This window comes from Ornithorhynchus anatinus, chromosome 10 (genome assembly GCF_004115215.2).
Source record: "Ornithorhynchus anatinus isolate Pmale09 chromosome 10, mOrnAna1.pri.v4, whole genome shotgun sequence".
NCBI classification, from domain to species: Eukaryota; Metazoa; Chordata; class Mammalia; order Monotremata; family Ornithorhynchidae; genus Ornithorhynchus; species Ornithorhynchus anatinus.
The window spans coordinates 5,942,603-5,967,914 of NC_041737.1; the positions used below are offsets into that span (position 1 = coordinate 5,942,603).

Here is a 25,312-nt window from a genome sequence, read left to right on the forward strand (position 1 = left end):
CAAACTCCAATTGGTGGTTTCCTTCGTCGGTAAATGGCTTACCGGTTTGTGCCTTGGTTTACCCTGCTAATCTCACCGGGATCAGCTAGGCATCGATGTGTTATCTTTCTCACTCGTACCCCTCGGGTCCAAGAGATTGCCCGAGAAAACTCTAAACTTCTCTTCCAGCAGGAATTCACACAATATTGGACGGAACTCAGGGGCACCACACTTTTCTTTTACGTGGATAAGAAAAGCACCATGGTAAGCGGCCGGGGCTGGAGGAGGGGCCGGGGCCGGGGCTGAGGACATCTCTCTGCTACGTGAGTAGTGCCCTCTGCCCCGGGCCCGGGGGGAGCTAAGAATTCTCTTGTCCCAAGGGGATTTTTGTGCGTCAGTTGAGGCTGAACGGGGCGACGAGGGGGCTGTTGCTATTTATGTCTTCCCAGCTTTAAACGAATTTCTGCCCATGATGCAGACGGAGCTTGGCAAACACCTTGAGTCCCTGGGGGCAGATGGCAGGCGGCGGAGTGAAGGCGGAGGAAGAAGGGCGGGGGGGAGGAGAACGAGGAGGACGGGGGAGGAGGAAAAAGTGGAATAGGAGAAGGGGGGAGGTGGAAGAAAAAAGAGAGGAGGAAGAGGAGGAAGGGAGGAGGAAGAGGAGAGGGAAACCGAGGCACAGAGAAGCCGGGCGACTTGTCCGAGATCACCCAGCAGCCAAGTGGCAGAGCCCGGTCTAGAAGGCAGGTCCTCTGACTCCCAGATGCACGACCTTTCCACTAGACTCAGTAAGATACTCTATCAATCAGGCAATCGAACAGTCGTGTTTACTGACCTCTGTGTGCAGAGCACTGTACTGAGTACTTGGGAGAGTACACTCTAACAGAGTTGGTACGCACATTCCCTGCCCACAGTGAGTTCATGATCTTACAGTTTAGAGACGAATTTACAGTCAGTAAATCAAATGGATTGATTTATTGATCCTCCTCCTGCCATTTATAAATAATTTATAAATGATTGAGAAGAAACACAATCTTCTAATCGTGTACTCTCCCCAATGTTTAACCCAAGGTGTTGCACGGAGGAGGTACAGAATCGGCACCAGTGATTGACAGATTAGATTACAGAAAAATGTCTTTAAAGGAGGGATCGTTCAGGTTCCCGCCGTTGCAGGGGGAATCGACTCAAACCATCCCCCTTCTTCACCTTCCCCCCTGCAGTACGTGGAGAAGGTAGACCTGGCGGCCCTGGCCTGCCTCCGTGACCGGGAGTCCGGTGGGAAGCGTCCGGCCGAGTTCCACCTGGTGCTGGCCGACGAGGAAGTAGAGGTGAAGGTGAGTGCAGAAGCGAGTGGGCTGAGCTCACTCCCCAGAGAAATTCACCCCAGATAACGCCGTGGCCCTTCTGTGGGAGGGCTTGGCGGGTATTTCTGGACCCTCTTCATCTTGTTTAGGAAACAGACGGTGAGTGAAACCAGACACTTCTCCCCTCTGTCGAAGCCTTTTCGAATTCTCTTCCACAAAAACATTTCAATTCAGTCAGCCGCCTGCGGGGGTGGCTGAGGGTGGTCTTTTTTTAGAGGCTTTGCTTGTTTTTTTGTGGTTTCCATTAGCAGAAATGCATATTTTGAATAGGCGGTCAAGTGAAATCGATACCACAAAAATGAATGAGAATGAAAAATCTCAGATAACTTCCTGTTGAGGGTCTCCGATGGGGACCTGAGGAAATCTGGTCTTTAAGGAGCCGAGAGACAAGCTGAGAAACGACTACCCGGTGGCTATCACCTCGCCGCTTTCTTCCCAGGGCCTATCCGTTTCCCTCTCCATCTCAAGACCCAGAATACGTTGCCGCTGAACTCTCGGTCGAATGACACTCAACTCCAGAGAAGCCGTCCCAGAAAGAGTGACCCCGATTAGCTTCGTTGCTCCTTCGAGGCACCGAGCCCTCTCCCTTAACCACCCTCCAGTGACAGTTTATCCTCGTTCCTCGGTCCTGAAGACACGGACATTCAGTAGCCAAGAGGAGAGGGTGTAGGATTGGATTTAAGTGTGTTTAGCTTTCCATCCTGGCGGGAAATGAGAGACCAGGGAGGAGATGGCCCGAGCGGGTTCCTCCTCATCAGCGGTGGAAGTTTGGCTTTCCTCCGCGTTGAAATTTCAGAGGCAGCCCGGGGCTGATTTGACGTCCCGTCGTTGTCAACGGTCGTTACGGATGGGTTATCGGGCCCCACCAAGGGAGAGAGCAAAAAAAGGAGGAGAGGTTCGACGCCTGTAGTAACCTCACACGTTTTCTTCGATTTCGCTTCTCTTTCCCTTCAGGCGGAAAACTCCGAAAGCCAGGAGGAGTGGAGGGGGTTTATCCGGACGGTCACTGAGGTAGGAGGTGCCAGCTGCTAGGCCCCCGGAATGATCCTCTGGCCGGTCCCCTGACGAAGTGGTCGGATGAATGCCAGGGCCCCTCAGGCTCTGCCCTCCATCTGGCCATCTCCTCCCGACTGGCCCGAGAACCCCCGGCTTTTACCTCTAGTCGGTTAGATCGGAGAGAATCTAGGCTTCCAAGGTCAGTTCAGAAACGGGTGGATTGAACCGGTCTCAGCAGGCCACTCTTCGCCCTTCCTCGAGGGCTGCTCACCGAGAAAGGAGGGCTCAGCTGGGCAGGACGGATAAGTTCCACGGTGACACCTCTTTGGAGGAGACCTTACTGCCAACAACCGAATCCAAATCCCCCGGCACGTCAGCCGGGAAGTCCGGGGTCACTGGGAATACGCATCCGTCACAGCATAGTAGAGGCTGAGAAAAACTTCCCCTCCGGAAACAGGTATCTCAGTGGAGAAGTGACACAGCCCAGAGGACAAGGTCACAGGATTAAGAGAAGTCTCGAGTTCCAATCCTGGCTCCACCACTAGCCGGCTGTGAGACGTTGGCCCGGTCACTTAACTTCTCTGGGCTTCATTTTCCTCTTCCGTAAACTAACCGATATTTGTTTAGCGCTTACTAAGTGGCGAGCTCTGGGCTGAGAACCTGGGCTAAGGGCTGGGGTAGATTCAGGATAATCTCCCTTTGGAGAAGATGCCTGCAGTCCCCCCTTCCTAGCAGGACACCCCTTCCCCTGTTGGAATTAATTAGTGATGGTATTTATTAAGCCCTTCCTATACACCCAGTCCTGGGACGGACCCACCGTCTTCGCTCGACTCGGAGGTCATTCATTCATTCATTCATTCATTCAATCACATTCGTTGAGCGCTTACCGTACTAAATGCCTGGGAGGGAACGATATAACCATAAACTGACACAGTCCCTGCCTACGACGAGCTTACGGTCCCGAGGAGGTCGCAATCTAAGGGGTAGGGAGATGATACCTTCCGCCATAACCATCTCAACCCCATTTTACAGCTGAGGAAACCAAGGTACAGAGCGGTTAAATGATTCGCCCAAGGTCACCCAGCAGCACAGTGGCGGGACTGGGATTGGAAGCCGGGTGCCTGATTCTGGCCCCACCTGTCTCTCCACTAGGCCGTGTCATCTACTCTTTTCCTTGCAGGAATTCTCTTTCTGCGTCCTTCAGAGAGATTTCCCTAAAGCCACAGACCCCATCCATCACAAATTCCCTTCCTCTATCTCTGATCAGATCATCGTTCGGTCAATGAAATAGGAAGTCAAGACTACCTTTAAGTAAACTCTACCTTTAAGTAAACTCTGTTAGCATGAAAGCAAGCTTTCTCTGTAATGTCCTCCAGAGAAGCAGGGCGGTCTAGCGGATAGACGGGCCCGGGACTCGGAAGGACCCGAGTTCTAATCCCGGCTCCGCCACTCGTTCGTTGTGTGAGCTTGGGAAGTCACTTCACTTCTCTGGGCCTCAGTCACCTCATCTATAAAGTGGGGATTAAGACCGCGAGCCCCGCGTGGAACAGGGGCTGTATTATCAACCCAATTTGCTTATATACACCCCAGCGATTAGTACAGCGCTTGGCTCATAGTAAGCACTGAACAAATACCATTATTATTATTATTATTCTTATGGCTCAGCCTCTGGTTTTCCACTGTACCTGGCTAAAGTTTGGTCCGTCTCTCAGCTGTCCCTTCCTCAGCTGTCCCTGCCCCCGGGACAGATGATCCGACTGCAGGAAGTGCTGCAGAGGGAGAAGAAAAGAAGAAGCGAGGCGAGGCAGACCCCGGACCCTCCGGAGGCCGGAGAGAAGTCGCCCTCCGAAGACTACAGCGATGTAGAGAACCCGAAGCCCGGGTAAGTCCGTCTGTCAGTCGGGACCATTTATTGAGCACCTCCCCCTAAGCAGCGTGGCTCAGTGGAAAGAGCCCGGGCTTGGGAGTCAGAGGTCACGGGTTTGAATCCCACCTCTGCCACTTGTCAGCTGGGTGACCGTGGGCGAGTCACTTCACTTCTCTGGGCCTCAGTGACCTCATCTGGAAAATGGGGATGAAGACTGTGAGCCTCACATAGGACAACCTGATGACCCTGTATCTACCCCAGCGCTTAGAACAGTGCTCTGCACATAGTAAGCGCTTAACAAATACCAACATTAATCAATTAATTAATCAGCCTTTCATTTAGATTTGCACCCTTCCCTCAGCTCCGCAGCACTAATGCACGCGTCCGCAATTTATTCACATTAATGTCTTTCTCTCCCTCTAGACTAAGTTCTTTGTGGGCAGGGAACGTGTCCATCACCTCTGTTATACTGTACTCTCCCAAGCGCTCAGCGCACATGGTAATTGCTCACTAAATTCGATTGATCGAAGAAACTCTGGGCTAAGCGCTTGGGAGAGTACAACAGAAGCCACAACGGGCCGAGAAACAGCAAGCAGTAAGTTCGTTGTGGGCAAGGAACGTGTCTACCGACTCCGTTAAATACAGTGCTCTGCACACAGTAAGCACTCAGTAAATGCCACTGACTAATGATAATAATAACGATTATGGCTTTTGTTAGACACCTACTAGGTGCCAAGCACTGTACTGAGCGCTGGGGTAGTCACACTATAATCGTTAAAATCATTTAACTTCTCTGTGCCTTCATTTCCTGTCACGGGACCTGTCCCACATGGGACTCAGTCTTAATAAATTGCCACGGGCTGGATCCCGGATCGCCCTGGCCCTGTTTTAATTAGTAACCCGCATGAATGATAATAATAATAATAATAATTGTGGCATTTGTTGAACATTTACTATATACCCAGTAAGTACTGTACTAATCTTTGGGGTAGATACATGATAATCAGGCCCCATAGGGGACTCGCAGTCTAAGCGGGAGGAAGAACGGATCGAATACCCATTTGGCTGATGAAGGAACTTAAGGGACTTGCCGGAGGTCACGCACAGCAGACAGGTGACGTAGGCAGAATTAGAACCCGAGTCCTCTGACTCTCAGGCCCGTGCTTTTTCCACTAGGCCAGGCTGCTTCTCTAGAAACCAATCTCTCTGTGGGCAGGGGACCGGTCAGTCAATCAGTCAATCAGTGGTATGAATCGCTTGATTCCCGTATGCAGAGCGATGTACTAAATGCTTGGGAGAGTACATTACGACGGAACGGGTAGTCCCAATCCCTGTCCGCAGTGAGCTTGCGGTCCACTTGTTTTGTTCTGGTGTCTGTCTCCCCCTCCTACACCGTGAGCCCGTCGTTGGGTAGGGATTGTCTCTATCCGGTGCCCAGTAGTACTTGCCAAGCGCTTAGTCCAGTGCTCTGCACACAGTAAGCGCTCAGTAAATACGACTGAACGAATAGAGGGATCTTACAGTCCACCGTCTAGAGCTAAAGTCTACCGAGTCTGTTGTCCAGCAATTAGTACGGTGGCTTATAGTAAGAGCTTAACAAATACCAATATTATTATTATTATTATTCCTGTTGCGTCGGTCTCTCCCAAGGCCTCTGCGCACGGTAAGCGCTCGACGGATCCCGCGGATCGTCCCGCTGAACCGATCCTCCTTTCCTCACCCTCGGCCTCTCCCCTCAGGTGCTTCTATGCCGTGACCCGGAAAGAAGCCGTGGAAATGCTGGAGCAGAATCCTTCTTCCGGAAACATGATCCTGAGGCCTGGGAGTGACGGCGGGAACTTCTCCATCACCATCCGCCACGAGACAGAGTACGCGGAGCCGAGAAGGATTTCTCCCATCGCGGGCGGGGAGGACGCTGCCCCAAATCCGATCCAGTGGATCCGTCCACTGTCCGCGGGGCTCCGTCTTTTCATCGCCTCGGGCCGTGTGCATCATGGGGGGGCTTCAGCATCCCGGGGGCACTGGGGGACGCCTATTACCGCTCTGCTCTCGGCGACTTGCCCGAGGTCACACGGCAGGCAAGTGGCGAAGCAGGATTAGAACGCAGGGCTGACGACTCTGGGCCCATGCTCCTTTCACTAGGCCGCGCCCAGGTGGAGGCCGAGGGGCTCAAGATGAGGGCCAGCCCCTAGCTCCCGACGGGCATTGCCGGTGCTGAAGAAGGAGCCGATCAGTCAGTCGGTCGTATTTACTGAGCGCTGACTGTGTGCGGAGCACTGTACGAAGAGTACGATAGAACGATATAATAGACACATTCCCCGCGTTCCTGGCTTTTCGTCTGAGGGGGTAGCGGCACCTTGTTTCTACGTCAGCACTTAGTACGGTGCCTGGCACATAGTACGCACTTGACAAATGGCATTAGGTGGGGAAGCGACATGGCCTTAGTGGAAAGAACAGGCCACTTGCCAGCTGTGCGACCTTGGACAAGTCACTTCACATCGCGCTAATTCGGTTTCCCCGTCGGTCAAATGGCCATTCAACACCCGGTCTCCCCACCCTTTATACCGTGATCCCCGTGAGGGAAAGAGGGACCGTGACCGACCTGATTATCCATCAGTCGATCGATGATCTTTATCGAGCACCTATTGGGTGCAGAGCACCGTGCCAAGCACTTAGGAGAGTATAATAAAAGAGAGTCGGTAGACGCGTTCCCTGTCCACAACGAGCTCACGGTCCAGAGGATTATCTTGTACCCATCCCCCTGCTTGGAACGGTGCTTGGCACGTAGCAGACCCTTAACGAATATAAAAGGAATCGATCGACCGATCGATCCATAGTATTTACCGACCTCGGCCCCTGGAGCACCGTACCGAGCCCTTGAAGGAGAATAAAACTCTACTAAGCTCGTTGTGAGCAGGGATGTGTCTGTTGATTGTTAGATGCTCCCGGGCAGCGTACAGTGCTCAACTCCCAGTAAGCACTCAATAACTACCATCGACTGGTCGATGCGATCCCTGCCCTTAAGGTGCTTCCAATCGAGTGGGGAAGACGGGCGCCAACATCAATTCCGGGTAGGGGAGAGGAGCAGAGTTTGAGGTTGTGTAGACAAGCGCACCCAGGGGAGGCGTGGAGGGAGAAGGGGGGGTTAGCCAAGGGCTTAGCTGAAGCGGAAGTTCTCGGAGCCCAGCCACGGTTCGGTGACGGAGAAAGGGAGTAGGTGGGAACGACGGTCGTTCCCGGGAATGTTCAAGAGCCAAGAGCCCAGTTTCTGGGAGAAAGGACCATGGCCCAGTTCAAATCGACAGGCCAGGAGGTCGGAGGCCCTGGGTTCTAATTCTGCTCTGCTACGTGCCTGCTGTGTGACCTCGGATAAGTCACTTAACTTCTCTGTGCTTCGGTCCCCTCGTCTGCCAACTGGGGATCGAGGATCCGTTCTCCATTCTAGACTGTCAGCCCATGGGGGACCAGATTATGTCATGCCAGCGTGGCTCAGTGGAAAGAGCCCGGGCTTGGGAGTCGGAGGCCACGGGTTCGAATCCCGGCTCTGCCGCTCGTCAGCTGTGTGACTGTGGGCAAGTCACTTCACTTCTCTGTGCCTCAGTTACCTCATGTGCCAAACGGGGATTAACTGTGAACCTCGCGTGGGACGACCCGATTCCCCTACATCTACCCCAGCGCTTAGAACGGTGCTTGGCACACAGTAAGCGCTTACAAATACCAACATTATTATTATTTTTATTAAACCTACCCCATTGCTCGGGACAGTTCTTGGCACACCGTAAGCGTTTAACGAATAATCACCCAATCGTATTTATTGAGCACTTACTCTACGCAGACCACTGTACTAAGCACTGGGGGGTGAGAAGAATCGAACGGAGTTGGTAAGTTTCCTGCTCACCGTGAGTTTACGGTCCAGAGGTGACATTAGCACTAACGTTGTTATTCTATGAGGTTTGGACAAAGAAGCTGAGAGAATTAGGTGTGGACTTTTCTGCGGAAAGAAAAGAGGAACCGGCCGAAATCATGAGATCAGCGGCCTTTTTATCGGCCGCCCCCTCTCCCCTGCCCTGCGGCCGCTCCGCTAGGGGCCTTTTGAAGGCTTTCACTTGCGGTCGTTTCCGTGTCTGCGAAGGTGACATTAGACCTCTTTGTCTTCCAATCCTAGGATGGTTGCCACACTGAATCACTATGGTATTTGTCGAGCGCTTCCTCTGTGCCAAATTCAACCAAAGTGGTCACTGGAAGGCCAGATGGCTCCACTCAGATTAGCGTATTTGGGATACAGAATCAGGAGGACTAATTCTCTGGACGCTAATGACACTAATGCCAGGAAAAGTCCAGGGAAAATGTGGACGAGGCAGGCCTGCAGCTAGATAATAATAATGATAACAGTGTTGGTATTTGTTAAGCGCTTACTACGTGCAGAGCACTGTTCTAAGCGCTGGGGGAGATACGGGGTCATCAGGTGGGCCCGCAGGGAGGCTCACGGTCTTAATCCCCATTTGACAGATGAGGTCACTGAGGCACAGAGAAGTTACGTGACTTGCCCACGGTCACCCAACTGCCAAGTGGCAGAGCTGGGATTCGAACCCACGACCTCTGACTCCCAAGCCCGGGCTCTAGACGGTCTAGACGGCGCTATGGTCTCCAGACGGACAGAGACCATGACGACGATAACGGAAGAACCGTTAGGAAGGTTGCGGATTACGGCAAAGGATGGGACGTTCTGGAGAAAGTATACCCGTGGGGTCGCTGCGGGTCGGAAACCACTCCAAGTCGCGTAACGATAATAATCATAATAATGATCCGATGTGCCAGCCAGGAACTTTACTAGGCACTGGGGTGAACACAAGTAGAGAAGCAGCGTGACTCAGCGGAAAGAGCTTAGGCTTGGGAGTCAGAGGTCACTGGGTTAGTATCCCGGCTCTGCCGCCCGTCAGCTGTGTGACTGTGGGCGAGTCGCTTCACTTCTCTGGGCCTCGGTTACCTCGCCTGTAAAATGGGGATTAACCGTGAGCCTCGCGTGGGACGACCCGATGACCCCGGATCTCCCCCGGCGCTTAGAACGGTGCTCTGCACGTAGCAAGCGCTTAACAGATACCAACATTATTATTATTACAAGCAAATCAGATTGGACACGGTCCCCGTCCCCCGTTGGGGCTCCCCGTCTTAATCCCCATTTGACAGATGAGGTAACTGAGGCCCAGAGCAGTGAAGCGACCAAGGTCACCCAGCAGACGTGCGGCGGGGCTCATTCATTCACTAGTATTTATTGAGCGCTTACTATGTGCCGAGCACCGTACTGAGCGCTTGGAATGAACAAGCCGGCAACAGACAGAGACGGTGCCTGCCGTTTGCCGGGCTCACGGTCTAATCGGGGGAGACGGGCAGACGAGAACGGAGGCAGTAAATAGAGTCGAGGGGAAGGGCGTCTCGTAAAAACAACGGCAACTGAATAGAATCAAGGCGATCAGATTGGAGCCGGGGTTAGAACCCACGACCCTCTGTCCCCCAGGCCCGGGCTCTATCCGTTACACCGCGGGAGTCAGTGACGGTGAGCAACTGAGCCGGTGGGCGTCGACGAGCTCTCGGCCTTGCGGGGACTGAGTGGCTTTCGGCCCGCCCACTCTCAGCACCGCTCTCTCCATCGGGTCGAGCTTCGAAACCCCAGTCCGGCTGTGGTCGCGGTGTTTGCCCAGGTGACACGACCAGAATAGCTCCGGATTAGCGTTCCGTGGAAGGCCCGCCCCGTTAAGATGCTCTTCTCCGGCGAGTCCCACGGGGCCGGCTACCCCGTGGGAGGATGAGGTGTGAGAGAGTTGGAAGCATCTTATCTAGAAACTTTACTCCGTCTGAGTAGGCCACCTCTACTCCGGATATGAGCCGCAAGGAACCGACGTGGAAGTCAGGGCAGGCTTGTTTGAAGGAATTCCTGGCGCGAACTTTCTGGAAATCTCCATCGTAGGGCTGGGTTTTGGATCGTCCGTCGGTCTGAAAGGGAACGGGACAAATGAGTGAAGGAAGGCGGTGAGGAACCGATCGATCAGGAGTGTTTATTGAGCATTTAGTGCAGAGCGCTGTACCAAGCGCCGAGTGGGAAGCCTACGGCTTCGGCGGGAGGCTCTAAATAATGATAATAACAATGTTGGTATCCGTTAAGCGCTCACTATGTGCAGAGCACCGTTCTAAGCGCCGGGGGAGATACAGGGTCATCGGGTCGTCCCACGTGAGGCTCACGGTTAATCCCCATTTTACAGATGAGGGAACGGGGGCACGGAGAAGTGAAGCGACTCGCCCACAGTCACACTGCTGACAGGCGGCAGAGCCGGGAGTCGAACCCAGGACCTCTGACTCCGAAGCCCGGGCTCTTTCATAACGACGGCATTTTTATCAGCCGCTTACTACGTCAGGTGCCGGGGCGGGTTCGGGGTAACCGGATCAGACGAAGTCCATGGCCCACGATTTTACGGATGAGGAAACGGTGTTCCGGAGAGGTCGAGCGACTTGGCCGAGGACGCAGAGCAGGCCCGTGGCAGAGCCTGAACTTGAATCGATTGATCGATCTATCGGTGGTATCGAGTACCGTATCGGGCACTTAGGAGAGTAGGGGTATATGACCCATTCCTTGCACACGAGGAGCTTACGCTCTAGAGGGAGAAACAGACATTAAAGATAAAGTAGATGGGGGAAATGGCAGCGTAACGGGATACGCGTTCGAAACCAAAGCCCACAGCCGCCATGACCTGACAGATGTGCTGGTTTCCACCCTGTCCTCATTTTAATTTTCAGCACGGTGGGGGCTAAATCGCGGGACTGATGTCTTCATTTTTTTTTTCAGCACTCAAAACATTAAGCACTACAGAGTGAGAAGAACGGGGAGCAGTTACACGATCGATCTGGAAAAACCGGTGAGTGATGCTCTCGGTTAAGGCGTCCGTTAAGCTGTCGGTATGTGCTAAGCGCCGGGGTAGGTAGGTGCGACATAAGGAGACCGGCAGGGATCTTATCCCCTTTTCGCAGATGAGGAAACGGAAGCCGAGAGAGGTTAGGTGACTTACCCAAGGTCTCGGTGACGGCGATGGGATCAGAAGCTGGGTCTTCTGACTTGGAGTCCCGGGGAAGCGGAGTGGTTTCGCGGAAGCTTGGACGAGGTTCAGTTCTAACTAAACCTCGCCTCACCAACAGAAGCGTCTTACAGGACAAAGAGTGTATGAGACAAGTGGCGGGGGGGTGGGATTCGAACCCAGGCCCTCTGGCTCCCAGGCCCGTGTTCTTTCTCCCCCGGGCCGTTCTGCTTCTCCAGTTGGAAGCCGGAGGGTTCGTCCAATACCGTTAGAATGCTGCCCGAGCGGGTAGCCGTAACAGTTCCTCCGAGCACCCTCTTGCCACTACGAGAAGCACCGAGATCCCGCGGAAAGAGCTCAGGCCCGGGACTCGGGACGCCTGGGTTCGAGTCCCGGCTCCACCACATGGCTGCCGCGGGGTCTCGGGCGAAGCTCTTAACTTTGCCGGGCCTCAGTTTCTTCATCTGTAAAATGGGGACTACATAGCAGTTTTTCCTTCCCTTTAGACCGCGAGCCCCAGGTGGGACGGGGACCGTGTCCGGTGGGATCCATCTCGTATCTTCCCCAGTGCTTGGCGTGTATTACGTGCTTAACGGAGACCGTGATTACTATGAGTACGGGAGGAAAAATCCGGGGTCAGCCCGACCGCTAGTCTGAGCCAGGATTAACTTCGATGGCGGTCGTACGTTCTCGTTACCCAGGTGACGCTCCCCAATCTGTTCAGCGTGGTGGACTATTTTAGGACGGAAACGAGAGGACTCCTGAGGCCGTTTATATATCGAAGCGCGGAGGCTCCGGGTACGTTCCTCGTTTCCCCGCTTCGGTACGGAAGATGCTCCCTTCCTGGACCACTCGGTTCTGAACACGGGCCCAGGTTGGGGGCTTTCCAGCGAGCTGGTCGTGTCGCTCGTTAAACTCCTGCTATGTCCCCAACCCGGTGCGCCGGGAGCCCTCGGTGGGACGGGGACCGCTTCCAACCACGTTATCTTTTTATCTATCCTAGCGCTTAGTACGGTGCTTGGCACACGGAAAGCACGTAACCAACACCATTTTAAAAAATACCATGAAAGAAAAGACAGTCCGGCGAAACAGAGTCCCCGTCCTTCACCGGGCTCATGATCTCGGTTGTGGGGCTGGGCCCGCTCCTCAGAGAGAAGCTTCGAGATTTCTGGCCGGGGAGAGCCACGCTCTCTGTGACCTGTGGGCCGGATCACGGGCCAGCTCCTTCCGGGTCCCCGGACGAAACTGCAAGTAGCTCTCCTTCGCCTTCTACAGGCTCCGTCTCGACAAAGAGCCCGCCGGAGGCCCGGGAAAACACGCTCACGCCTTTAGCTGAAATGTCATCTCATCCCCAGGAGAACGATTACACCGACGGTGAGAGACGGCCCCCTTCTCTCCGCTTCCGATAGCCACCTTGATCCCGGCGGGGGGGGGGGAACCTCACTGTCTTCGTGCTCCGGCATCCCGACTCCTCACTTCCCCTCTCCCCGCCAAACCTCCGGTGATACCTGCTGAGGAGAAACTATCTGTGGAAATAACGGCAGGTGGTTGGCAGGTCGAGGCGCGGGGTGGAGTCAGGCTGCGGGCTGTATCCTCTGGGCTTCAGTTTCCTCAGCTGTTAAAGCGGAAGAATTACGGACCCAAAAGTCCGATGAGGAGGAGGGACTGGCAAAGGTGTCCTGCGGCTAACAGAGGACAGCACTTTGCTCCCACGTGGGCTGCGCGCTCCGACAGGCTGGCTGTTGGGATGAGGCGCCTGAAGGCTCCTGGAGTGGGTCGTTACTGGATCCCGCTCTTCCCCCCCGATCCTTCCGCTGGCCTGGAAATCGCTCGAGGACCGGGACCGTACCTTAACTCTTTTGTAATCTCCCAAGATCTCAGGCCGGTGTCAGTGACTTGGGCCGTACTACCGAGTGATAATAATAATAACGACGATGGTATTTGTTAAGCGCTTACTATGTGCAGAGCACCGTTCTGAGCGCTGGGGGAGATACGGGGTCATCAGGTTGTCCCACGCGCGGTTCACAGTTAATCCCCATTTTCCAGAGGAGGGAACTGAGGCCCGGAGAAGTGAAGCGGCTCGCCCACGGTCACACAGCTGACGAGCGGCAGAGCCGGGATACTAACCCGTGACCTCTGACTCCCCAGCCTAAGCTCTTTCCACTGAGCCGCGCTGAGTACGGATCGAGCAGTCCTTCGCGTCCTGCAGAGCGCTGCACTAAGCGCGTGGGAGAATGCAATAAGGCAGAGCTGCTAGACACGTTCCCTGCCCACGACGGGTTTATCGTCTACAGCGCTAAGCGAAGGCAGAAGAGGGACTCGTCTCTTCCCACGGCTGGCGAGCTGGGAGAAGGGGAAGAGACCCTTCAAGGCAGGGAACGGGGGGGGGGGGGGCAGAGGGCATCTCCGCTGACAGAGATCGCCTGACACTGCAGAGAAGAGCGCTTATGGGCGGAGAATGTGTCTACCACCTCTGGTATACTGCGCTTCCCAAGCGCTTAGTCTAGTGCTCCGCACACAGTAAGCGCTCAGTACGGCCGATTGACGGGATGATTGCCTCACCACAGAGACCCCCGCTTTCCCCCGCCACTCTGAGAACCTCTCCCGGTTCCCGTCCGAAAACCACCGCGGTTTCTGTTTTTCTCTCGTACCCAGCCCCGACCAGAGCTCCGTCCCCCGCGGGCAGGAAGAGGAGAGGAAACAGAGCTGCCCGAGGTGGGACTTTTCCATCCTTCGACCTTTCACGGTCGCGGCTGTGGGAGGGCCGCTTTCAGATGGGGAGAGGGGGAGAGAAGAGGAAAGGGCGGGGGGCGGGAGAGGGAAAAAGGGAGAAAAGGAGCAAGTGGAGGAGAAAGAGGGTGGGAGAGAGAGAGAGAGAGAGAGAGAGACGCACACACACAAGGAGGGGGAGAGTGCGTGATGTAATGGCCGAAAGGAAGACAGCTTAATCTCTGGGACCAAAAGGCGCTATTTCCCCGCATCCGACTGCGCTGCCCAGGTCCCTGCAGGCCCCAGAGGTTGCCGCCGCCTATCCGCCCTGAAATAGTAATTACGCTATCTACGTGCCGAGTGCTGACTTAGATATACGGGTATGAGATTGGACTCGGTCCCCGTCCCCGACGGGGTTCACGGTCCGTATCCTGTTCCCATTTTACAGAGGAGGAAACGGAGGCCCAGGCAGGTGAAGTGATTGGCCTGAGGCCACGCAGCAGGTCAGTGGGAGAGCCGGGACTAGAACCCTCGTCGCCTGACCCTCAACATCCAGCTCTTTCCACTAGGCCATCCCACGCTCGCTCTCCTCGGGGCTGTGGGCAGGGAATGTATCTGTCTGCTGTTAAATCGGACTCTCCCAGGTGCTCAGTAGGGCGCTTTTCACACAGTTAAGCGCTCGATAGATGACTGAATGGATGAAAGAACTGTCCTGACCACGGGGCCGTGTCCTCCATCTCTCCCCCGGCCGCGCGGGACAGCTCGGGAAGGGTCGGCGTCATTAGGCCCAGGGTCACGAGGCAGCCTACGGCAGCACGGAGTCGAACTTCGAAAGGGGCAGGTAGCGGCGGGGCCCGGAAACTCCGTGACCCGCCTAGCCTTCGCTCGTGAGGTTTATTCCGCGTTTCCCCGCCTACCCAGCAGTTCTAGGGTGAGAGCCGCCAGCAACGAATGGGGAGGCTGGAGCTCGCGAGGGAAGGCTCCCACCGGGCCCGGGCGGACGGAACCTCGCGCCCCCGATCGAAGACGAGCCCGTCCCGAACGGGCCGGTCGCCACCGTCCGGAGCTCTGCCTTCCTCGCCCGGGAGAACGTCCAGCGGCCCCTGGAAAAACGGCTGGCTCCAGCCGGGGGTTCGGGGTCACGGGTGCGGCCGCCGGGCGTCCCCTCTGTCACCCTCCTGTGGGGGTTGGGGGTCCCCCACCGGGCCGACGCCTCCGGGCCGTGACGGAAGCAGAGGTCGGCGCAACGCCCCCTCGGAGGTTTCCGCTGGCCCCGAGCCGGAGGGAGGCGTGTTTCCTGAAGACCGCTCGAGCCCCAGACGCTCCCGGGGAGCTGAGACCTGGGACGTCGACCCGGGAACCGTCGCCCCGGTTCAGAAAGGCCGGGCGCCTCGCTGTCTTTTCCGTTCACCCTTTGAACTGGCTTCACCGGAGGCGCTTTTCTGGATCTCTTCGGTTTACTGGCTGCGAAGATATCCCCTCCCAAACGAGTCCCGTCCAGCTTTCGCCTCTTGCGAGCACGGGCCGGCCCGACGGCTCCCCTTGGTTCCCCACCCGTCCCGCAACTCCTGGCGGGCGGGTTCGCCCCGGCTGAGATGTCTCTCGGTGTCCTCTGCACCTTCCGCTCCCTCATCCTACGGGTCTCCGCTTTCTCCTCTTCTCCTCCCACCCTTCCGCTCCCCCTACGTTGCGGGCAGGGAACGCGTCTACCGACTCTGCCGTATCGTACCCTCCCAAGTGCTCGGTACGGTGCTCCGCACTCGGTAAACGCTCAATAAACACCATCGATCGACTGGCCGGACGCTCGTCTCCCTGACTGGGGGTGGAACGAAGGGGAAAATCTTCCAGCATCCGTTGGGCTACGGAGCCCGACCTCCTGCGGTCCCAGGAGGCCGCTGCGGGGCCTCGCCCTCTAATGATAATTCCGGCGTTCATTAAGCACTCAGAATGCGCTAAGCGCCGAGCTAGAGACGAGGGTACGAGATTGGATCCAGTCCCCGTCCCCCACGGTCTTGTTCCCGTCTCACGCACGAGGAGACGGAAGCCCGGGGAGGCCGAACAGCCCGCCCGAGGTCACGCGGCCGGCCAGCGGTGGGGCCGGGACTGGAACCCGTGTCCCGTGACTCCTTCCCTCGCACACACGTACACGCCCCCTCATTTCGGGCAGGGAACACGTCTGCCGATCGGGCTGTATCGTCCTCTCCCGAACGCTTAGTAGGGTGCTCTCCGCACGTCGTAAGCGCTCGATATTCACTGGTTCCTGCCTTAATTACGGCGGGAGAGACGAGATCCCTGCCCCGCCTCCACGCCCCTTCCCTCGAAGGCCGTGCTTCTAGCCCGCCTCGGAGTCCGTCTGCCGACCCCCCCTTAAACGAAGAACAAACGCCCGCCGTCCGACCGGCCGCCATTTGGAGACGGAGCGCTCGGTCCGGTGTTCTGCACCCAGCGAGGCCTCGTTAAATACCATTTTCATCCATCGCGCCCCTCCCTCAAGGCTCCGCCGACCACGACCTTGCGTACAGAAGGAAAGCTAACCCTTTCCCGCCGCAGTTGGTCCACTTCCTCGCGAGTCGAGGCCGATAACGGTATGAGCTTGAAAAGCCGAAACGGGAAATGCAACCCAATCTCGGCGGCCACGGTGAGGCGCGGGGTCGGAGGGAGGGAAGGGGGGGTGGACGACGCCGGCGAGCGGACTCGGGCCGCCCCGGGCTTAACGGACGACGACCCCGCCGAGGCCTCGGTGGAACGGGGTGGTCCCCGACCCCCCTTCCGCCCCGGACCGAGACCCGTCGGCTCCCCGACTCTCAAAGGAAGGATCGCTCCGTCGTCGGCGTTTTCATCACGTTTAATCGGTAAAAAAATTAATTCTTCTTCTGACCTAATGGCGCTTGTACAAACGACCAAGAAACGTCTCTTTTCATCGGGTATCTCGGTCAGTGCTGTGGGTGGATCAACTTACAGAGATGCGCACACGGACACTAGAGGGGTCCCCGGAATCTCAACCCGTCGCCATCGGGGAGAAAGGATTCACCTGAAGCCGCCACCGTTCCCAGAGAAGACGGACGCGGTTCCGCCGAGATCACGGGACGGACGTAGCCCCTCGTCGAGCGGACGCCAGGCCGGCGCCTTGCGGGAGGATCCGAAGCCTCGACGGGATCGAGGGCCGGTGCCATTTGACTATCGGCTGCTGCCAAACCGGCCGCTGGGACTGTAAGGTCCTAGAGGGCGGGAATCGGCCCGCTTTCTCTACTGTACTCTCCCAAGCGCTCAGTACGGGGCTCAGCACGGTCAGCACTCGATAAATACCACCGATCGTTCGACCGGTCTCCGGTTTCCCTCGGCTGCTCTTGGCTCCGGGGCCGCCGGGCGTCGTCCACCGTCGCGGCCCTGCTGGGCTTCGTAGACGCCCGCCGCCGTGCCAGGGCTTCGCGCTTACGCCTGCGTGGCACCGATCACCTTAACGTGTTTGGGGGGGGTGGGGGGAGAGAGTTCTGAATTCCCGAACAGTGACGCAGACCGGAGGACTTCCCACTTCCCGGCGCGAACCCCGGCTCGCGTCTGTCCCTCTGGGATTCGAGCCGGCGAGGGGGCGGAGGGTGAGGGGGGTGGAGAGGACGGATCCAGGCCCGGGAGGCGGTACCGGTCCCCATCCCCCGGGACGGGAGACCCTCGGGATCGTCCCGGAGATAAGCCGGCCGGGGGCGGGGGCGAGGGGCCGGTTACGCAAATTTCATTTTATTGTCGCCGGCCCCTCGGCTTTATTTCGAGTCACAGTGCTTTGGGTGCCCCCGCCTCCCGGGAAACACGTTCGTACGAAAGGTCGAGGGTCACGGGAAGCTCGGGATTCACACCGGGACGTCCGGCGACGCCGGGGGGGAGAGGCGTCGGAGAACGGTAGCGAAGGTCGGCGTCCCTTCGGGGGCGCCCGGGCCCCAGCCCCCTTCCCTACCGGCGCCCTCGGCGCCAGCTCCCTCGGGTCTCTTCCCGCACCCTTTCACGGAATCGACGTCTCGGAGGAGCCAACGCCGGAGCGACACGAAGCCGGAGTTTGGGGGTCGACCCGGCGGCCGGACGCGAACGAAATCAACGTACTTCTCTATAAATAAAGGGTCACGTGTATAAAAAAATACGCACACAAATCTTAAAACGGGGAAGTCCTCGGACCCGGCGGGCCGCGTTCTGACGCGGCATCCACCCCCGACGCATCTTCGGCGTCTCTACGGCCACCCGCCCGCCCGTCCGTCCGCGCGGGGAGAGAAAGAGAGCCGACCCCTCCGACCTGTCCTCTCCCGGTCCACCCCGCCGGTCCCCTCAGCCTGCACGACGATCCCGAGGTAACGATTTACCAGCGACGCCTGACTATTCCCTGCCGAGACGATTCGGCGTCCACTTCGAAGACACCTCCTCGCTTGGCGCGATTCGTCTGGCATCCCAAAGCTTAAAACGACGTTGAGCGTACGGGGGCTTTATCTTTCGGGGGGAAGGAGGAGAGGAAGCGGCGGGGGCGGAAACGATCGTCTTTTCGAAACGGTGCGTGGAAAGTATTTCGTCAGCCTGTCTGTCCCGTGACCCGACCGACTTCAACCCCGCCGCTTCTGCCCGCGCCCGGCTCGCCCTTCCTCCCCGGCGTCCGAGGCGGAGCCCGACGGGCCTCTGGCGGGGGCGAGGGGAGAGGAAACGGGCGCCGCCTTTAAAGGGGCAGGCCGACCCGGCGGGCCGTGAGGGGGGCAGGCTGGACCTGGGCTACGGGCCCAACCCCAGACAGGAGCGAATGCGGCGGCTCGGGAGGTCGGGCCTGTCCGAGTCCGAGGCTCAGAGGCAAGGCCCAGAATAGTCGCGGCGCTTCCGGGGCAGCGACGGGTGGGCTTCGGGGCTGAAGCTCCGGGGACGAGGAGGCGGCAGCCGCCGACGGGGGTGGCTTGAGACGAAGGTCCCGAGGTGAGGGGGCGACGAACTCCCCCCGGACACCGGCATCCGACCCGCGGAGCCACACCCTCGGAGGGGCCGAGAAAGGGTGCCGGAAGGCGGGGCCCCGGACCCCGCACGCGGCCCCCGGGCAGCTCCTCCTCCCCGTCCACCCACCGCGCGGGCGCCTGGCCCCTCGCTCCCGCCCCTGCCCCGCCGGCCTCTGAGCCACGGATCAAAACGTCTCCCCTTCCCCCTCCCCGGGGCAACCCCGACATCTCGGCTACCTCGAATACCACCGGGTGGCCGCTTCACATCCCTACGATTCCGGAGACGGGGGAGGGCGGGGGATGACAGATAAACGCGCAAATAAACAGAACGGAGGGACTCTGAAGATCGACCGGGCGGGGGGCTGTCGGACGGCTCTCCGGCGAGGTTCACCGCCGACTTCTGCGGGTCGTTTTTTTTTGTTTTCGTTTTAAGTTAAGGCTTCACCCAAGGGCGATACATAATACCGCGCGGCGGCCGTTCCGTTGCCGCGGCCGGGGTCCGGTCCCGGGGGGGCCGCCGGCGGGAGGCTGACGGTCAGACGTTCCCTTGGCCGAAGTAGTATCTCACGGGGGGACCGGGTAGATCTTCCTCCCCGTCCGTTTCCGGGGCGAACGACACGGTCAGATCCACGTACTTCTTATCGGATGACGGTTTCACGAGCTTGTGCATCCTACGGGGGGGGGGGGGAGCGGAGGGCCGGCGGTCGTTCCGGAAACACCGCGCACGCCCACCTCGCCCCCCGCCGGGAGCCCGACGGGGGACAGGGACTCCGTCCGGCCCCGTTATCTTCGCTCCGACCCGGCGTTTAGTACAGCTCTCGGCACACGGTGAGCGCTTAACAGACGCCAGTGAAAAACAACCAAATCGCTATCGGGACGGGGGCGGTCTCGGAGTTTGTTTGGTTGCCCGTTTTTGTGAGCAGAACGTGGCCCGGATATGCCCTCTCTCTTTGCCGGCTCCCTCCTTCCCTCCCCCGGGTGCGCCCGGAGAGTCGCATCTGGGATCCGCCCCCCTCGCTGCTTGCCGACCTCCCGACCTCTGTCCCGCCGAGGGGAATCACTCAGGCCCCCGGCTCGACGGAAACCCAAACCACCGAGGAGGCAGACTGCTGGCCACGGCCGGGGCCCCATCCTTCCGGACCGAACTGCCGGGTCATTTCCTTGCTGTGGAACTGCTCACAGTCCCACGGCTGGTGGGATTGAGGGCTCCCTGCAGCCCTTAATTATGTTGTTGTTATTATTATTGATAACCACAATAAAAAAAATGGCAATCGTTAAGCGCTTACTGTGTCGAGCACCGGGTAGATACAAGTTAACGAGGTCGGACACGGGCCCCGTTCCACATACGCTCACGGTCTTCATCCCCGTTTTACAGATGAGGTAACTGAGGCCCAGGGGAAGCGGAGCGACTTGCCCGAGGTCACACAGCAGACAAATGGCGGGGCCGGGATCAGAACCTAGATCCCCCGGACTCCCGGGCCCGTGTTCCGACCACCGGACCGCGCCGCCTCTCCGACTGAGCGTCAACCCCGCCCTACCGATACTCACGTCAGCTTCAACCTTTTGATGTGTCCCGGCATGACGGGCACATACAGCATCTTGACGCCTTGCACGACCATCGTCGGCTCGATCCCGTACTTCTCCTGGAGGGGAGGGTCGTGGCGACGCTCGGGGGTCCCCCTCGCCCGGGGTCGGCCCCGCGCCGCCGGGGACCCTCCGGGGAGGCTCCGGCGGGGGCGGCCGGCCCGCCCGCTCGTCGGGGAGGGGACGGAGAGCCCCCGGGGGCGGAGGGGCGGCCGGATCCCGCCGGAACCGCCCCCCCGCGTGCGACGGATCCGAGGGGGCCCGCCACCCCGTCCCTCGGCCGCCTCCGCCCGCGGCCGGAGCGAGACCGACGCGGGGCTCTTACCCTGACGGCGTTGATGAAATCCGAGAGGGTGAAATCTTCTTTGCCACAGATGGTCCACCTGTCCCAGATGGTGAACGAGATTCCGTTCCTAGGGGACGGACGGGAGCGCTCAGGCGGCTTCGGCCCGAGGGGACCCGGCCCGGCCCACGCCATGGAGGGGAGGAAGGGGGTGCGCTCGCCACACTGGGTCTGGGGTGTTCGGGGCCGCCGGGGGAGCGGGTGCACGCCGAGGCGGGCTGGGCCCAGGGAGGAAGGAGCGCGGCGAAGCCCAGGAACCGGCTACGGGCCGGGGGACTCCGGCGGCCCCGCCCGGCGGCCCGCCGCCCAGCCGCCGGCCGCGTACCTGATGGCCGTTTTCCTGACTTCCGTGGTCTCGGAAAACACGATGATGGGAATGGCTAAGTTGAGGAAGCAGTTCTTGTACGCTTCGAAAGGGTGGCCCCCTGCCACCTTGATCAACTCCAGGGCCACCTGCGTAAGAGAGCGCACGGCCCGGTGACTTCGACCTCCCGACGCTCGGGGCCTACCTGGAAGCCCCCCTCCTCCAGCGGCCTCTCCCGCTCCGTTCCCAGAAGCCCGAGAGACCGCGAGCCCGTCACTGGGGCAGGGATGGTCTCTGTCTGTTGCCGTACTGTCCGTTCCAAGCGCTCAGTACAGTGCTCTGCACATAGTAAGCGCTCAAACGCTACGGAATGAATCCCTCAGAGCGCTCTCTTCCTCTCCTTCCCGCCTTTCGTCTTTCTCTCTCTCCCTCTCAAGTCACTTAACGTCCCCGTGCCTCAGTCACCTCATCTGTACGATGGGGATTAAGACCGTGAGCCCCACGTGGGACACGGACCCGAGTTGCTTGTATCCACCCAAGCGCTTAGTCCAGTGCCTGGCACGTAGTAAATGCTTAACGAATACCATTATTATTATTATCATCATCACCGTCAGGAAGAGCAGTAGTACCCAAGTCCTCTGACTCCTAGGCCCGGCGCCCCCTCCACTACGTCACGCCGCTTCTCCGGAAATGCTTTCGCTATTAGTATTTCTAGGATTATTGCTGCTGCTGGGACCGACCGCTGCTGCGGTGCATCTGCCATCCTGACATTAGCTCGGAGGGCCCCTACCCGTCTCCTCTGCCCTCAAACCCTTCGCTGGCACCACCCCACCCGCTCCACAGGGCAGGATCGGCCCGGGCCCCTTCCGGCGGCGATTCGCCGGCCGCGGGACCGCCGGCCCCCCTACTCTTGGGGCGAGGGGATCCCCGCTCCCGCCGGAGACCGCGGCAGAGTTGAAGGCCAATCGACCCAGCCCGCCCCTCTTCCTCTCCCCGTCCCCCGCCCGTCCCCCCGGGGGGGCGGCGTCCTCACCAAGCCGGACACGGCGGCCGTGGCCGTGGCGATGGCGGGGATGATCTTGCCGGCGATGCGCTTGGTTTTGAGGCGGGTGGCCGGCTCGATGCTGTACATCTTGGCTCGGAGGTTGGACGCCGCCGTGATGAAATCGATGTGCCCGTTCCTGTCGTCGTCTTTTTCGAAAGAGAGCACCTTCATCTGCAGGTCGTCTAGGCGGGGCAGCCAAGAAAACCAAGCGCCACGGTGAGTTGTTGAGGATTTGCAAGGAGAACGGGCCGCTGGCCTCCTGCCGGCTACAACCGCCATTCCGTGACGCCCCCTTCCGAATGCGACGGCCGGCCGTTCTCCCCGCCTTCGGAACCTTGTTAAAGTCACATCTCCTCCAAGAAGCCTTCCCCGATTAAACCCCCTCTTCCCCTGCTCTGTTGCCATTCTGCGTTACCTACGCGCTTGGGTCTGTTCCCTTCAAGCACCTGACATTCGCCCTGCCTGCCGCGCTTACGTACGGACCTGTGATTTATATTAATGTCTGTCTTCCCGTCTAGGACTGCTCGCTCTCTGTGGGCAGAGCGCGTGCTTAGCAACTCTCTTGTGCCGTACTCTCCCAAGTGCTCCGCACACAGTAAACGCTTAAAAAGTACCGCCGGTTCACTGACTGATCGATGGAAGGAGGGTCGGCGGGTGAACGAGGAAACGCGGGCCCGAGCGAAACGTCTTAAAATGATCCAAAGGGTTCATGAGAGACGGGGGGGGGGGGGACAGAACAATGAGCCTACCTCCGCTCTTCACTCAACTCTCGTTCAAGAGATGCCGGGGATAGGTCGGAGGGAGAGCGAAGCCAAAAGGGGAATGGATTTCCGGGGCGGCTCTGCCCCCCTCCAAAACCCACTGGAGCGTCCGCTCCGTCTCCCCGATTCGACCAGAAGCTCCTTGAGGGCAGGGCCCAGACCTCCTACTTCTACCGTACCCTCCCAAGCGATCCGCACGGGGCTCTGAGCCAAGGAGGCTCTCAGGGACACGATCGGTCTAACGATTCTGTGTTCGTTCATATTTACCGAGCACTTACTGTGTGCAGAGCACCGTACTAGGCGCTTGGGAGAGTACAATATTAAATCGGTGGCCCCGACGACACCCTTTCCCGCCCGCCTCGGTGCCCGGGGACCCGCAGAATCGGGCGCCCGTCACCGCTCCTCCTTACTTTTGGTAGCCTCTTTGGCGGCGATGGCTTTCTTCAGCTGGAAGATGGCCACCCTCTCGTCCTCGCTGCTCACCGGAGCCTGGTCGGGCTTCCTCGCCGTCTCGTCGGTTTGCACAACCTGTAAACGGGGCTCGCAATTAAATCCCTCCAACCCGGACGACCGCCTCCTCGCCCCCGTCCCCGAGGGTCTACCTCCACGGCACCCCCGAGAAATCCCAGGAGACGGGGGGGGCGGGGGGGGGGGGGCGGTCCCGGAGAGATTCGTTGCGCGGTCTCGCCAGGGACGACGCGTCAGCGACGGTCGGAGTCCGTGACCGTCAGAAACGCCGACGGCCCTTCCCGTTACCCCTCACTCTGAGGGTCCCGGCTGTCCGAATCTGGAACGCCGGGATCAAACGAGGACCGGAGCGGGCGGAAGATACCAATCTGGGTTCGGCCGTCTCCACACGGGAGTGGAACCGGGGAGCGTGCGGTAAAAGGTGACGAACCTACCGTGCTGACCTACGCGATCTCTCGGAGCAAGAGGAAGCAGCGTAGCCCGGTGGCTAAGAGCAGGGGTCGGGGAATCGGAGGGACCTGGGTTCTAATCCCAGCTCTGCCACTTGTCTGGTCTGTGACCTTAGGCGATCATTCCGCTTCTCCGTGCCTCGATCCCCTCATCTGGGAAATGGGGGCTCGGATCACGAGGCCAGGGCCACGCGGCTCTCGCCGAGCCGGGCAGGGCCGGCGAGCCACGTGGCTCCGGACGGCTCCTTCCCGGGGTCAGGGTATCCGGCGGGGCCCGCCGAGAAGCCGGCGCCAGTGGGAGAGGCGAGGAAGGCCGGGAGGAAGAGGGATGCTCGCAAGGCGTCGAGGGAGGGGTCGTCCGCGGTTGCGGGCCAACGAGACGAGCCCAGGTGGGATTTCGGGGGGCAGCCCGGCACCCGGCCGGAGTCGTCGGCCCAGGGAGGGCCGTGGGGGGAACCGGTTCCTGACCAGACGAGGACCGCACCTTGTTCGATGGTCTGAACTCCTGTATCGGTACCGAGGAGAGGATGGTGGCCAAAGTTTCCATGGACAGGTCCTGTGGGTCGGAAACAGCGCCGTCAGCGACTCGAAACCGGGCCCCAACTCGGCACCGGCGCCCCGGGTTTCCCTCGCTTCACGCTCCTCCATTAGAAGAGCGGTTCCCGCAACCCCCAACGAGCCGCGAGGCCCGGTGGATAGAGCTCGAGCTTGGGAGTCAGAGGACCTGGGTTCTCAGTCCGGCTCCGCCACTTCCCTGCCGTCTGACCCCGGGAAAGTCACTTCGCTTGGGCCAGAGACCTTTGAATGATAGGAGTGTTCCAGATCGTAAGCTCCCTCGGGAGCAGGGAACGTACCATCTCTGCCGTATTTCACTCTCCCGAGTTCTTGATAGAGTGCTCTGCACACAGCGAGTGCTCAATCGATACCGCCGATCGACTGACTGATTCTCCGGGCCTCAGCGATCGCATTTGTAAAACGGGGATCAAATCCCCCTCCCTCCAATTTGAGACCGAGAGCCCCACGTGGGACAGGGATCGCGTCCAACCTGATCAGTCCGGCTCTTGGCACGTATTACGCGCTTACCAGACACCATGGGGAAAAAAGGGCTAGTTGCACTCAGGCTAATAAAATCATCAGCCACCCCCGACTTTCCTATTTAGGAATCCTGCCAATAAATTAGGTGAAGCCGCTTGGCCTAGAGGACGAAGCTTGGGCCTGGGAGTCGGAGGACCTGGGTTCTAAAGGGCTCTGCCGGTTGCTTGCTGTGTGACCTTGGACGAGTCACTTGATATCTCTGTGACTCGGTCTCCTCATCTATCAAACGGGGCATCGATCCCCGTTCTCCCACCTACTTACACTGTGAGTCCCACGTGGGACCCGGACCGGATCTGACCCGATTAACCCGTACCTAACCTAGCACTTAA

At 58.9% G+C, this 25,312-nt stretch overlaps 2 protein-coding genes across 4 annotated transcripts in view; one reads left to right on the plus strand and one right to left on the minus strand.

Annotated features, from left to right (window-relative positions):
* Positions 1-15,702, plus strand: part of STAP1 (signal transducing adaptor family member 1) — a 28,426-nt gene extending 12,724 nt beyond the window's left edge. Inside the window, exons 2-11 of one of the 2 annotated variants that reach the window (XM_029073239.1) lie at positions 169-243; positions 1,200-1,313; positions 2,298-2,354; positions 4,052-4,221; positions 5,946-6,074; positions 11,045-11,114; positions 11,972-12,068; positions 12,546-12,644; positions 13,926-13,985; positions 14,901-15,702. In XM_029073239.1, the coding sequence (XP_028929072.1) occupies positions 169-243; positions 1,200-1,313; positions 2,298-2,354; positions 4,052-4,221; positions 5,946-6,074; positions 11,045-11,114; positions 11,972-12,068; positions 12,546-12,644; positions 13,926-13,985; positions 14,901-14,914 (885 nt within the window). In that variant the 3' untranslated portion in view covers positions 14,915-15,702. The remainder of the gene's footprint in view (positions 1-168; positions 244-1,199; positions 1,314-2,297; positions 2,355-4,051; positions 4,222-5,945; positions 6,075-11,044; positions 11,115-11,971; positions 12,069-12,545; positions 12,645-13,925; positions 13,986-14,900) is intronic. The other variant, XM_029073240.1, reaches the window with a different exon arrangement.
* A 1,104-nt stretch (positions 15,703-16,806) lies between these two features.
* Positions 16,807-25,312, minus strand: part of UBA6 (ubiquitin like modifier activating enzyme 6) — a 50,595-nt gene continuing 42,089 nt past the window's right edge. For both annotated transcript variants that reach the window (XM_029073237.2, XM_029073238.1), the window contains exons 27-33: positions 24,373-24,444; positions 23,382-23,499; positions 22,199-22,392; positions 21,187-21,314; positions 20,844-20,931; positions 20,483-20,577; positions 16,807-19,605 (exon numbers count right to left, since the gene is read on the minus strand). In XM_029073237.2, the coding sequence (XP_028929070.1) occupies positions 19,470-19,605; positions 20,483-20,577; positions 20,844-20,931; positions 21,187-21,314; positions 22,199-22,392; positions 23,382-23,499; positions 24,373-24,444 (831 nt within the window). In that variant the 3' untranslated portion in view covers positions 16,807-19,469. The remainder of the gene's footprint in view (positions 19,606-20,482; positions 20,578-20,843; positions 20,932-21,186; positions 21,315-22,198; positions 22,393-23,381; positions 23,500-24,372; positions 24,445-25,312) is intronic.